At 36.3% G+C, this 15,746-nt stretch overlaps 1 protein-coding gene across 1 annotated transcript in view; it reads right to left on the bottom strand.

Moving 5' to 3' along the window:
* Window positions 1–4,128: 4,128 nt before the first annotated feature.
* The window catches only part of FAM98B (family with sequence similarity 98 member B), a 33,181-nt gene continuing 21,563 nt past the window's right edge, over window positions 4,129–15,746 (bottom strand). The window contains exons 7-8 of the mRNA XM_027971662.3: window positions 7,012–7,179; window positions 4,129–4,995 (exon numbers count right to left, since the gene is read on the bottom strand). Of these exons, the coding sequence (XP_027827463.1) occupies window positions 4,630–4,995; window positions 7,012–7,179 (534 nt within the window). The 3' untranslated portion in view covers window positions 4,129–4,629. The remainder of the gene's footprint in view (window positions 4,996–7,011; window positions 7,180–15,746) is intronic.

Genomic DNA, 15,746 nt, shown 5'->3' with positions numbered 1-15,746 from the left:
GAGTTTCAGCTTCAACATCAGTCTCTCCAAAGAACACCCAGGACTGATTTCCTTTAGGATGGACTAGTTGGATCTCCTTGCAGTCCAAGGGACCCTCAAGAGTCTTCTTCAACACCACAGTTCAAAAGCATCAGCTCTTCGGTGCTCAGCTTTCTTCACAGTCCAACTCTCACATCCATACATGACCACTGGAAAAACCATAGCTTTGACTATGGACCTTTGCTGGCAAAGTAATGTCTCTGCTTTTTAATATGCTGTCTAGGTTGGTCCTAACTTTCCTTCCAAGGAGTAAGCATCTTTTAATTTCATGGTTGCAATCACCATCTGGAGTGATTTTGGAGCCCAAGAAAATAAAGTCTGTCACTGCTTCCATTGTTTCCCTATCTATTTGCCATGAAGTGATGGGACCAGATGCCATGATCTTAGTTTTCTGAATGTTGGGTTTTAACCCAACTTTTTCATTCTCCTCTTTCACTTTCTTCAACAGGCTTTTTAGTTCCTGTTCACTTTCTGCCATAAGGGTGGTGTCATCTGCATATCCGAGGTTATTGATATTTCTCCCAGCCATCTTGATTCCAGCTTGTGCTTCATCCAGTCCAGCATTTCTTATGATGTACTCTGCATATAAGTTAAATAAGCAGGGTGACAATATACAGCCTTGACGTACTCCTTTTCCTATTTGGAACCAGTCTGTTGTTCCATGTCCAGTTCTAACTGTTGCTTCTTGACCTGCATATGGATTTCTCAGAAGGCAGGTCAGGTGGTCTGGTATTCCCATCTCTTGAATAATTTTCCACAGTTTGTTGTGCTCCACCCAGTCAAACGGAGAAGGCAATGGCACCCCACTCCAGTACTCTTGCCTGGGAAATCCCATGGACGGAGGAGCCTGGTAGGCTACAGTCCATGGGGTCACAAAGAGTCGGACAGGACTGAGTGACTTCACTTTCACTTTTCTGCATTGGAGAAGGAAATGGCAACCCACTCCAGTGTTCTTGCCTGGAGAATCCCAGGGACGGGGGAGCCTGCTGGGCTTCTGTCTACGTGGTCGCACAGAGTTGGAAACGACTGAGACAACTTAGCAGCAGCAGCACGCAGTCAAAGGCTTTGGCGTAATCAATAAAGCAGATGTTTTTCTGGAACTCTCTGGCTTTTTCTATGATCCAACGGATGTTGTCAACTTGACGTCTGGTTCGTCTGCCTTTTCTAAATCCACCTTGCACATCTGGAATTTCATGGTTCATGTGTTGTTGAAGCCTGGCTTGGAGAATTTTGAGCATTACTTTGCTAGTGTGTAGGATGAGTGCAATTGTGCAGTAGTTTGAACATTCTTTGGCATTACCTTTCTTTGGGATTGGAATGAAAACTGACCTTTTCCAGTCTTGTGGCCACTGCTGAGTTTTCCAAACTTGCTGGCATATTGACTGCAACACTTTAACAGCATCATCTTTTAGTATTTAAAATAGCTCAGCTGGAATTCCATCACCTTCACTACCTTTGTTGGTAGTGATGCTTCCCAAGGCCCACTTGACTTCACATTCCAGGATGTCTGGCTCTAGGTGTGTCATCACACCATTGTGGTTATCTGGATCATGAAGATCTTTTTTGTATAGTTCTTTTGTGTATTGTTAACACATCTTAAAATCTTCTACTTCTGTTAGGTCCATATCATTTCTATCCTTTATTGTGCCCATCTTTGCATGAAATATTCCCTTGGTATCTCTAATTTTCTTGAAGAGATCTCTAGTCTTTCCCATTCTATTGTTTTCCTCTACTATGTCTTTGCATTGATCACTGAGGAAGGCTTTCTTATCTCTCCTTGCTATGCTTTGGAACTCTGCATTCAAATGCAAAGTATCTTTCCTTTTCTCCTTTGCCTTTTGTGTCTTTTCAAATCTTCATAGAAAATAATTCAATACTTCAACACTTCATAGAAAATAATCAAGTTACAATAACAATTGCCCCTTAAGAGGAGAGACTAAACTACCTCCCCTCCTTTGTCTCCAATTCCCATTCCAAATACTTCCACCCCTGTGTCCCTGACAAGGAACAAATGGCATCACTGCTCAGAACATTTTCCATCTCAAATATTTTGGGTGTTAGCCATACCTTCTTTTGACACACAAAAAGGTAATGAAATAGTTTTGGTTTAAAACATTTTTTTGTTTAGTGAGGCAAGATTTCCTTGATCTGCAAAAAACAAGGGAACGGGTTAAAAGGAAATACCTCATTCCATCTTTGAGAGCTTATGTGTAACGGTACGGTAGTTATGCATGGGTAGACATCAGTTACTTCTTTAATCTAGATACTCCCAATAATGTCTATAGGTGCTATTAGGTACCACAGGATAGACCAAGGCAGGAAGAAGAAAAGTGGGGAGGAAAAATGAGGTGGCAGGAAAAAATAAAATTAAGAACTAGGCAAAAAGAATGATGATGAAATAGCACAGAAAAAAGTGTTAGATTTCAGGAAGCATATAAGTGCCATTCACCATACTCTACATTTGACTGCACTCAATTTATAAAGCATTTTCACATTATGACCTATAACATTAAGCCCCAAATTACCTTATTGCTATTCTAGATATTACTGAGTAATTTTCTACAAAAGAAGTTTTTGCTAAGAGAAGATTATCATGAAAACTCCACCCCACAGGAAAGAAAAAGATATTAGGGTCTGGACCACTTTACTTTTCATTCAAGTAAAGTTTTTAAGAATGTGCAAATAAGAGTGGTTCCAGCTTGAACATGATTCCAGGAGCCAAGAGCTAAATTTGGATAAGATTTACAGTGAGAAGCAGATAACCCAACAGCAAGCTTATGCAGGTACAAAGAAATCCTACAGAAATTAATAAACTAATCTTTCTACCATTAGTGATTAAAAAAAAAGCTGAATGTACTTGTAAACCCATTCTGTATCAGTGACTAAAGCTCCTGAAAAGAAATGAAACAGAAATCTAAAGCTTTTAAATGAATGTTTTAACTAATAATTTTTTGAAATATTTTACTCCAGCGGTCTTTGCTTATATATTTTGAAGTTATTCATTTTTCAGAGTTCATAGCTCCTTATATGGAAAGACTTTTTCTTCAACTATCACAAATGAAATTCTCTCTTCAATAAATATAAATCTTTTTTAAGTTTACAAATAAAATAATTTTATGTTTTCCTCTCCTGAACAAATTTCTTTGAAGGGTTAGCTTGAAAAAGACATGTCCAAGACTATGGTATACACAATATTTAAAGTTTTAACATTTTAGATTTTACCATGGGGTTTACTGTAAAACAAGAGTAACACTGCCAAATCCATTTGTCCACAGGTACTCAGCTTTCTATCTTTTGAGTTGGTTAGACTACAGAAAGTTGTTACTACACCAGGAGTCTACAGATTTTAAAGTGGAACTGAAAAAATTTATATGACTACATCTTTTTCTCTTTATATAAGAAAAATGCATTACTTGGGCCACCTTTTACACCTTTCACAACAGGCGTCTATAAACTCTCAACAAATTGGACTTGGACTTAGGTCTTTATAAAACAACCTGAGAAGGCTCAAGTGTCGCATTCCTCATTTGAAAAAAGAAGACAAATTAATCTCTGAGAGCTATGGCCATTTAAGCCTACAGCCCCCACCCTGGGCTAGTGCCATGATTTAAATTCACAACTCCTGATTCCCAAGCCTTTGACTGCTCCAACCAACAAATCACATTTAAACATCCTGTAACCTTGTGTTTCCCAAATCTAACTGTGAATTATAATTACCAAAGGATATCATGGCCCTACCTTTGATCGATAAAACTGGATATAAGTGTCCTAATCCTGTACGGCACAGAGCAACCTGCCTTTTAATATTTGGATACCTAAAGCGATGCCACAAATGAAGAAACCAATTTGCAGAAATTTTTCTCACAACACCATGTAAAATTGGTTCATGTCTTTGTTCCTTTACAGTAATTCTGACCTCAGTCTTTAATTCTGCTCTGTCAAACAAAATCATACAGATTTCAAATCCAGTTGGAAAATAAATATGTGTAGCAAAAAATAGACTTGGGCTTCAATTATTGGAATTTTAACAGAAACCTGGCCAGAGGAATTGCTCAGAATAAAAGAAAAACACAAGTCATGACAACTTACTGAAGACAATTATCAGTCTCTTTTCCTATTTTGTAAAAGAGAATTAACAAATACAAAACAGCCACAGGACTACAGATGAGGCAATAAGTTTATATTCCTTTCCACTACAAGTGGGGTCATTTATGTGTCTCAGACCTGAATAAAATACAGGTAACAATCTAAATTCAATCATGACAATAAAATACTTTCCATTTTCCAAGTTTGATGGTAATAATATATTTACACTTTTAAAAATATTTTTTCCTCATTTTTTTTCTTTTTTAAAAAGACAGAACATGCTCAAGAGTACACAGAGTGTGGAAAAAATCATCACTTTGTCTAAGAGATCAAACAGTAATATAAAACAATGTTCTTTTACATAGTCAAGCCAATTCAAGAATGATACCATCAGGGAATCTAACATGGTGTTTACTTCAAAGATGACACTCAAGTAGTTATTTAGAATACTATGCCTAATGTACCTATCAAGAAGTAAGCACTGCTATCTAAATTTTGTGGCTTTTAGTATCTTCTATATCCACCACCACCTCCTCCATACGGATCTCCGTAACCTCTTCCACCATAGCCTCCTCTTCCTCCATAGCCTCCTCTTCCACCATAATCTCCCCTCCCACCATAATCTCCCCTGCCTTGGAAACCTCCTCCTCTACCACCCCCTCCCCCGGCCCCGCCCCACCCCCCTCCCCCTCCCCCTCCCCACCCGCCTCCACCACCTCTCCCACTCCCACCACCTCCTCTGCCACCTCCCCCACCCCACCCACCCCTTCCACCGCCTTCCTGTCTCTTTTGCCAAGGCGGCATCTCAGGGGGTGGTGGTTCAATTTCATTCGGCCGTCCTCCCCTGTCAGGCACCCTTCCCATCAGCACCTGTGTAAAGAAATATTTTCTTTCAGTTTCCAATATTGCAAAAGTCAAAATTTACTTAAAGGATGCAAGCAACATTGAAGTTATTGTTCTAATAAAGAAACAGAAGCCAAATATTTTAGGACATGAAAGTACCAGACATGGCAATATGAACTAATATTGAAAATATAAAAGTGATGTGTGACAAACTGCTCACAATGTGCTGTTTTTTAAACAGTGTGAGAGAATATGTATGAAACTTAAGAACTTGTTTAAACGTTTTTAGTAAATTTTATAACAAATGTAGTACCCATCACACTAAGAAAACTTTTTAGCAAAACATTTACAATGTACATAAACTTCATACCCTATACAACTTAACTCCATATTCACTCACACAACTCTGGACTTTCTATTGCCACTGGTTTGGTAATAGATTATCTCATAAAAGACTATTTCTAAGCACATTTTATTTCAACAAAGTATGAAGTACATATGATAACACGTGGGTGTAATACAGGCAGAGACGAAGGTTATCAACTGCAAAGAGCTATAAGGATTTTCAATGAACTATTCCCTTTTTTATGAGAAACTTAAGCTAACTTTCAATGATACTAGTTACTATATTATTAAAAAAATTAAGACAATATACTTCCTTAACCATGCTTCATAGTATTTCACAGAATAAACTAAGGAAGAGTTTGCTTCAAGTACCTAAATTTCTGTAGAAAGGAGCTATTTTATATGTCCATGAACAGAGACCAATAGGAAGCAAATCATTTCCTGCTAGTGTCTTTCAGTAAAGATAAAGCCAAATGTGCCTCAGCCAAAATGACCTATGAATCAGTTGTGTTCTACTTTCCTGATCCTCTAATCAAAATCATGTTTTACTACTTTATATCATAAATGAAGACAAAAAAGTACAAATTCCTCACTGTTGGACAAGCTTCAAAGTACACATATATTCTTCAAAGTATACTATAAAGTCGGCAATAATGTCCTAATTACCAAATCCAAAAAGCAGCTTTTCTTGGTTATCCTCATTGGTCTCTCCACCAAACATTCAATGTTGGTGGATATACAGGGACGCTGTTCCAAGATCTGATAATAAGATTGCCCTCAAATAATTAGACTATCAATTACAAACTCAGAAAAGAGACGGGCAATATCACTTAAGAGAACTCTTGATCCAGAAAGACCTTGATGCATGATATAAAGTAACATATTTAAAATCAGAACACTTTCAGAATAGAGGAGGCTGATCTAAAATGGAAGCAGGAAGGCCCAAGCACTGGTGCCTAACTTAACAATAATTAGCAAACCGACTTTATATACAACCATCTCCTGCTACAGGACACCTTTCTCACTGCACTGAGAATTGATATTGTAAAATTACCCAATTCCCATACTTCTGACTTTTGGCTCTTAAGTTTGTCATAGAGTGCTCAAACTGAAGAGTATATACTAGACAAGCTGATATAAACATTCTAAATTATCTTATTGTTGCTGCCACTGTTGTAAAGGAAAAAATTCAGACTCTGAGTTGATTTCAGACCACTGTCAGAGAAATGGACCTATACTCTGAATCAGGAAATGGAACATCCAAGAGATTTTGCAATTTCTAAATTGCAGAAGTGATTTCTCTAAGTAAACAGAAGAGTTCGGATGTGAACCCAAACCTGTATGACTCCAAAGCACATACGTTTTCCTCTGTACCAAAGATCTAACGAGTACATGTGAGTATACAAAATGACTCCTACAGAGTTTTTACTGACAAAAAATGGTAAGATTATTGGAAAGAAGGCAAATAATTCTGGCTAATGATACTGATAAAAATAATTCTTAATTCCTCTAATTCAGATAAAACTGTGATTCACGAATACAGAAATTCAAATAAACATGCACACAGAAAACATTAGTAAGCCTAAACTGATTCTCTTTTCTAAGAGTTCACTGCGATGAAAAATGGATTAAATCTGTAAAAACATCAATCAAGGCTATTATAAATTCTTTCTCCACTGTATTAAAAGAAAAACCAACCTTATTAATGGCACATGCTGTCTTCTCCCGGCTGGATCCACTACTTGTCCTGATGATCTTCGACAGATCTTCACGGGCAGCAAGTAAATGTGCCAAGGTTATTGTTGTCTTGGGTGACAAAGCATAACGCTTAGGTTGGTAAATTCTTGCTATGTCATCTGTTTTTAACTAAATGACAAAAGTCAGGGGAAAAAGGAACCAAAGAACATTTCAATGAAAGAGCAATGGCAATCAATCTTCAGGGAAAAAAAAAAAAAAAGATAACACACAAGCAAACAAATAAACAGCAAAACATTCAAATATCTGATAATCTGTAAGTAGAATGAAGGGGGAAAAAAGAGACCAACAAATGCTAAAAGACTATGTAACTTCCCGCAACAACTCATTTTAAAAGTAACACAAAAAAGATTCCACTCATATTAACAAAGAGCAGAATACCTAAAAATAGCTTTACTGAAAACACATACAGAAACTTTAAGAAGAAAACATTAGTAAACCTACAAAACAAAGGGAGAGCCTGAACAGATGGAGAGAAACACCATGGTTCTGAATGGGGACACTGAGTACTGCCAGTCTTTCTTGAAATTAACTTACACAATTTACCGCAGTTGTCTTGGGATGTATTTTTAGTGGAGCAGGGAGGTAAGGGATCCCTACAGTTAACTCAGAAATGAAATATGCACGAAATGACTAAAACAATTTTGGAAAGAGTTTTATCATCTATTAACAGGTAATATGAAATTATTCATCACTGCCTTAACAACTTACATTCACTGACAACTTGTTAAAAGTGCCATGATATTCTTCATTTAATATCATTTCTTTAATCCTCAAAACATCCTTTTAGAGTGGTTGTACAGGTACGCTATCCTACCTCACTCTAATTAAATGGAACTTGTTGAGGGGAGGGAATGAACTAATGAAACAAAAGAGGCAGTTAAGATTCCCGGCCTCATAAATGTATGAATACAATAAATGACAGAGGAAGCATCAAAGATCAGTGAGACAAAAGAAATGGAGGAAACTTAAATGCCCATTATTAAATGAAAAAAGCTAATCTGAAAATAATAATCTGTATGATTCCAACTATATGAAATTCTGAAAAAAGCAAAACTACAGAGATAATACAAAATATCAATGGGTTGCTAAAGGTTGTGGGGAGGGAGGAAGAATAGGCAAAGAAGAGAACATTTTTAGGGCAGTGAGAATACTCTGTATGATACTATAATGGTAGATATACGTCTTTGCATACTTTTTCAAATCCATAGAATGTACAGCACCAAGAGTGAAACCTAATGTAAGCTACAGACTTTGGATAATAATGATGTATCAATGTAGGTTCATCAACTGCAAAGATTTACTACACTGGTGGCAGATGTTGATGATGGGGCTAAGTATGTGTGCAAGCAAGGGCTAAATGGAAATCTCAGAACCCTCTGTTCAATATTGCTATGAACCTAAAACTGCTCTAAAAAATAAAGAATATTAAAACATAAAAAAGGATCAATGAGAAAACATTTTTTTAAATGGTGCTGGAATGAACTGTTGTCTATTTGTAAAGTAATAGTAATAATGCATAACCTATAACAAGGGATTCCAGATATAACAAAAGTTCATTGTTTAACTAGAACAACTATATGCCAATAAAATGGACAACCTAGAGAAAAGGACAAATTCTTAGAAAGATACAACCTTCCAAGACTGAACCAGAAAGAAACAGAAAATATGAACAGATCATCAGAATTAGTAAATAGTAATATAAAAATTTCTAACAAAAGTCCAGGACCAGACAGCTTCACAGGTGAATTCTAAAAAGCATTTAGAGAAGAGTTAACACCTACCCTTCTCAAACTATTTCAAAAACTTGGCAGAGGAAGGAACACTCCCAAGCTCATTCTATGAGGCCGCACCTTGATGCCAAAACCAAAGATACCATAAAAAAAGAAAATTACAGGATAATATCACTGATGAACATGGATGCAAAAATCCTCAAAAAAATACTAGCAAACCAAATCCAACAACACGTTAAAACAATCAGACACCATGATTGAGTGGGATTTATCCCAGGGCTGCAAGGACTCTTCAACATAGGTTAAATTAATCGATCTGATATATCACGTTAACAAACTGAAGAATAAAACCGTATGATCATCTTAACAGATGCAGAAAAAGCTTTTGACAAAACTCAACACCCATTTCAGATAAAAACTCTCCAGAATGTGGATACAGAGGGAACATACCCCAACTTAATAAAGGCCATACATGACAAAATCACAGCAAAATTATTCCCAATGGTGAAAAACTGTAAGCATTCCCTCTAAGATCAGGAACAAGACAAGGATGTTCACTCTCACCACTTTTATTCAACATAGTTTTGGAAGGCCTAGCCATGGCGATCAGAGAAGAAAAAGAAATAAAAGGAATCCAAATTGGAAAAGACGTAAAACTGTCACGTTTGAAGATGACATAATACTATACATAGAAAATCCTAAAGCTGCAACCAGAAAACTACTAGAGCTTAAAGAATTTGGCAAAACTGCAGAATATAAAATTAATACACAGAAATCTCTTGCATTCGTATCCATTAACAATGAAAGACTAGAAAAAGAAGTTAGAGAAACAATCTCATTTACCATCACATGAAAATGCCTAAGAGCTTACCAGGTGGTGCTAGTGGTAAAGAATCTGCTTGTCAATGCAGGAGACATAAGAGATGCAGGTTCAATCCCTGAGTTGGGAAGGTCCCCTAGAGGAAGAAATGGCAACCCACTCCAGTATCCTTGCTGGGAGAATCCCATGGACAGAAGAGCCTTTGGGCTACAGTCCATGGGTCACAGAGAGTCAGACATGACTGAGTGAGCACAAAAAGCATAAAATACCTGTACTCAGAAAACTGTAAGATACAGATGAAAGAAATCAAAGATGACACAAACAGATGGAAAGATATACCAAGTTCTCAGATTGGAAGAATCAATATTCAAAATGACTATACCACCCAAAGTAATCTACAGATTCAATGCAATCACTAACAAATTACTGATATGATTTTTCACAGAATTAGACAAAAAACTTACAATTTGTATGGAGACACAAAAGACCTCAAAAAGTCAAGGCAATCTTGAGAAAGAAAAACAGAGCTGGAGGAATCAGGCTCCTTGACTTCAGACTATACTACAATGCTAACTAGTAGGGTATATAGATCAAACAGATAGAAAGCACCTACAGTCATCTAATCTATGATAAAGAAGGCAAGAATATACAACGAAGAAAAGACGGTCTCTTCAAGAAGTGGTGCTGGGAAAACTGGACTGCTACGTGTACAAGAATAAAATTAAAACATTCTTTAACACCATACAGAAAAATAAACTCAAATGAACTGAAGACCTAAATGTAAGACTGGATACTGTAAAACTCTTAAAGGAAAACACAGGCAGAGCACTCTGATATAAATCACAACAAGATCTTTTTTTGTTCCACCACCAAGTGTAATGAAAACAAAAATTAACAAATGGCAAATAAAAGTGCTTGCACAGGAAAGGAAATCATGAACAAAACTAAAAGAAAACCCACACAATAGGAGAAAATATTTGCAAACAATGTGAACAAGTCATTAATCTCCAAAATATACAAACAGCTCATGCAGCTCAACATGAAAAAAAAAAGATGGCCAGAAGATCTAAAGAGACATTTCTCTAAAGATGACATAAAAATGGCTAAAAAGCACATGAAAAGATGCTCAACGTCACTAACTACTAGACAAATGCAAATCAAAACTACAATGAGCTATCACCTCACACTGGGAGAATGGCCATTATCAAAAAGTCTACAAACAATAAATGCTGAAGAGGGTATGGAAAAAAGGGAACACTCTTCAATGCCGGTGGGAATGTAAATTAATCTAACACTACTATGGCTACCCACTCTAGCAGTACTCTGGTCTAAAGAATTCCATGGACTACACGGGCCATGGGGTAGCAAAAAGACAGACAAGAGTGAGCAACTTTCACTTTCTTTATGGAGAACAGTATGGAGATTCCTTAAAAAAACTAAAAGTAGAGCTACCACATGATCCCGCAACCCCGCTTCAGGGCATATACCTGGAAAACTGTAATGCAAAAGGACACAGGCACCCCCATGTTCACTGCAGCACTGTTTGCAATAGCCAGGACATGGAAGCAACCTAGCTGTCCATCAGCAGAGGAATGGATAAGGAAGGTATGGCGTATATATAACAATGGACTATTACCCAGCCACATAAAAGAACTAGCATCATTTGCAGCAACATGGATGGACCTAGAGATTATCATACTATGTGAGGTTAAGTCAGACAGAGAAAGACAAATATCATATGATACTGCTTATACGTGAAATCTAAAAAAATCATACAAATGAACCTATTTATAAAACAGAAATAGAGTCACAGATGTAGAAAACAAACTTATGGTTATTAAGGACGAAGGGAGGGAGGAATACATTGGGAGACTGGGATTGACAAATACATACTACTGTACATAAAACAGACAACTCGTAAGAACCTACATATAACACAGGAACTCTCTTCAGTACTCTATAATGATCTATACGGGAACAGAACCTGAAGAAGATTGGACGTAGGCATATGTATAACTGCCTTGCTTTGCTGTACAAGAGAAACACAACACTGTATATCAACTGTACTCCAATTAAAAAAAAGTAAAAATCTTTAAAAAGAGTTTTTTTTTTTTAAGTTTTAAAACTGAAAAACTTAACTATGTTATAAAGACTACAATTTCTGCACATCAAAAGACAGAAAAAACAACTGGGGAAAATATTTTCAACAAATAAAGCAACTAGCTAACTTCCTTAATATATAAAAAGCTCAATCAGAAGGAAAACAGGAAGGCCTCAGGGGAAAAAAATATAAGACACGAATAGAAATTTCAAAAAAATAGGAAATTCAAATGACTAATAAGCTTATGAAAAAAAGTTCAACTTTTTAATAAGACAAATAAACAAATGAAAACAATTTAGTCATTTTTAACCATCAAGTTAGCCATAAAATTGACAATATTCTAAATATTAAAGGGGCTAAAGTGAAAGCAAAATGGCATTGACCTTATTTGTACGAGTTTAAATTCATACAAAATTTCTAAAAAACAATCTGGCCGTGTGAATCAAGACCATTAAGAGTCATAACCTTGGACACAGTGAATTTCCATTTAGGAATCCACAGGTTTCACATCTGCAGACACAAAAGGCTGATTGTGCAGTTATGCGGGGAAACATGAATGAAACTTGACAGCATTATGCTAAGAAGTCAGACATAAAAGCCACACACTGTATAATTCCTTATATATATGACATACACAGAACAGGCAAATCCAAAGAGAGACAAACTAGATTATAGTAAAGGGAGGTTTCTTTGGAAGGAATGATGCTAAAGCTGAAACTCCACTACTTTGGCCACCTCATGCGAAGAGTTGACTCATTGGAAAAGACTCTGATGCTGGGAGGGATTGGGGGCAGGAGGAGAAGGGGACGACCGAGGATGAGATGGCTGGATGGCATCACTGACTTGATGGATGTGAGTCTGAGTGAACTCCGGGAGTTGGTGATGGACAGGGAGGCCTGGCGTGCTGCAATTCATGGGGTTGCAAAGAGTCGGACACGACTGAGCGACTGAACTGAACTGAAAGGAAGGTGAGGGTACTGTGAATGACCACTGAAAGGAATAATTCTGTTGGGGTTGAGGGAAATGTTCTAGAATTAGATCATGGTTACATAATTCAGAGAGTATACTGCTGCTGCTAAGTCACTTCAGTCGTGTCCGACTCTGTGTGACCCCATAGACGGCAGCCCACCAGGCTCCCCCGTCCCTGGGATTCTCCAGGCAAGAATACTGAAGTGGGTTGCCATTTCCTTCTCCAATGCATGAAAGTGAAAAGTGAAAGTGAAGTCACTCAGTCGTGTCCAACTCTTCACGACCCCATGGACTGCAGCCTACCAGGCTCCTCCATCCACGGGATTTTACAGGCAAGAGTACTGGAGTGGGGTGCCATCACCTTCTCCAATCAAGTATACTAAAACCCACTAAATTATACATTTTAAGATGGTGAACTATATCTCAATTAAAAATTAATATAAAAAAGGATATTGAAATAGAACTTTTAGAGATATGGGACAATGATTACACTATATTCAGTAAAAAAAAAAAAATCAAACTATAAAATTATACTTTTATTTCAATACTAGCAAAGTAATAGAGTAACCAGATTAACCATACAAATAATGTGTATAATCTTCTTGAAGGGCAACTCTACACAGGGTGTATGAAGAGTATTTTTTAAATGCATATTCTTTGATCAAGAAATTACACTTTAAGGAATATATCATGTACATGAACAAAAATGTAGTTGTCAAGGATTTCATTACAGGCAAAGAAGACAAAATTAAAGGAAACCTCAAAATCAATAGAGTATATCCATATGATAAAATGTGGAAAGATTTTAAATGCTATAGAACAGTTGATCAATCATTCAACAATATCAGACACATGAAATAGGAAGAATAATATAAAGATACATTAAATTTAACAAGAAAACTCAGGGTATAAATGCGTATGCATGCATGCATGCTAAGTCACTTCAGTCATGTCCACCTCTGTGTGACCCTATGGACAGTGGCCCACCAGGCTCCTCCGTCCACAGGATTCTAGAGGCAAGAATACTGGAGTGGGTTGCCATTTCCTTCTCCTTATATACAATTGAAAAGGATGACATGAAAGGCCAAAATTTGATCATAATCTAAGAAAAAAACATTTAAAAAATCTTCCAAAATTAAGAAAACTGAAAACATAATCTCCTTGTCCTAAAACATGATGAAAAAACACCATGATAAAAATATCAAGGTATTTCCTAAAAGTATTTTCTCAAAGTCTCTAAGTTTAAGGCTAGTCAAGAGTATACATTACCATGAGTCTGTGCCACTCTGAATGGTCAAGCATGGCAAAACTCATTTGTTTTGGGTTCTTCTGTAAGCTTAAGGACAACACTGAAAATATCCTCCAATTTAGTATGTTAAGATACTTTTAATGCATTACCTTTCACAGTATTCTTTATATTCCTAAATTCCTTTTCTCATTAAAATTCTAGCAGATTAAACTGGATACCCAATATGTATACAACCTCTATTAAGTTTCCAGGGGTCAGTAAAACTCATACTTTGCATATATCTAAATTCTATTTCCTTTCTTTAAGTCAGCGATCATGTCATCTACTTCTTTGGTAACTCAGACCTCTTAGAGGAACATCTAGGTTTCTCACATACAACAGTTACTCCAAACACATGGACACACGTCTACATGGACACACATGTCTACATGGACACACATGTCTAAAATTTATCCTGGTATGCATGCAGAAGAGAAACAGGTTTTAATCTTCTAAGAAGCCAATTCGATATTACAGACAGTGAAATATTCTAAAAATGTTCTACATCTCATCATATAAGGTAATGAGATGCTCATCCAGAACCAGGTACATTGTAATGTGTGCAACATGTGAGGTGCTAAGTAAATATTTACTGAAAGAAAATACACATAAGACAGTACTCAACTCTCCCTTACAGCTATTCTATTACTATGCTAAAAAAAATTTTTTTTTCCTGTGAAATAAACAATAGTTCACCAACAATCCTGTTCTAATCACTCTGATTTTTTTTTTTTTATCTGTCTGCTAGGTGTTTGGAAGGAAACTATATATATACACAAGGGAGTATTTTTAGGTAAATGAGTCAGATTACACATACTATTTTTTTAAAAAAGTACACATTTACTACAATAAAGAGACTAGAAAGAAGGATACAGGTAAGAAGAGAACCAACATATTAGAAAATGAGATCAAGAGCCAAAAATAGGGGTTAACTCAGTCTATTTGTGGAATAATCTATTCTTCCAACCATTGTTGCCATGCTGCCACTCCTCCCCTGGCCAAATGAGAATAATGTACAGAAAAAATGAGGCTTCCTTTCTTTAAAAAAATGAGCAGTCACACTTCTACAAGTGAGCATTAGAAATTTCCAGTTCACAGTAGCCAGCCCCAAAACCTGACATCAACAATCCTGATCAATGACTAGTTCCCAGTTTTTCAGTGTCTTGTCTTAAATATGGACAACGAAAGACCATAATGCATTTGAAGAAAGCCTGCACAAGACAAAGACCAAGAAAAACAAATCAAAAATTGCCCTGGAAGAGATAGGAAATAATTGAAGTGGAAAAAACAAAACAAAATACCTTTTATAAAAAATTTTTTTCATCCCCATTTAAGAAGATAGCACAGTCATAAAACAAGAAGAAAAAATAACAAACACGTGAAAGGAAAACTCAAGAAGAAAAAAAAATTCCCAGAAAGGAAAAAATGATGGCAGAAACAAAAATTTAATGACAAGCACAAAATAAAATTGAGGAAAATTCCAAGAAAGTGAATCAAAAAGGAAAAGCGAAAATGAGAAAAAAAATAAAGCAACTTATGAGGATCTACTCAGAAAGTCTAACATCTGAATAAGAGTTTCAGAAAGAGAAAATATAAAAGAAATATAAAAGTTTGAGTTTATAAATTGAAAGGCCCACCTAATGTTTAGCACAATGAGTTAAAAAAAGACCCTGACTGACATATGCTGTGAAAGAGAGAAGAGAGTCTCAAAGCTCTCAGAGAAAAATAAAAGCTCACCCAAAAAAATGGAGAATGGCACTGGGTTTC

This window comes from Ovis aries, chromosome 7 (genome assembly GCF_016772045.2).
Source record: "Ovis aries strain OAR_USU_Benz2616 breed Rambouillet chromosome 7, ARS-UI_Ramb_v3.0, whole genome shotgun sequence".
In the NCBI taxonomy this organism is placed as follows: domain Eukaryota; kingdom Metazoa; phylum Chordata; class Mammalia; order Artiodactyla; family Bovidae; genus Ovis; species Ovis aries.
Note: the sequence above shows the minus strand (reverse complement) of the source record. Positions and strands in the feature narration are given on the sequence as shown.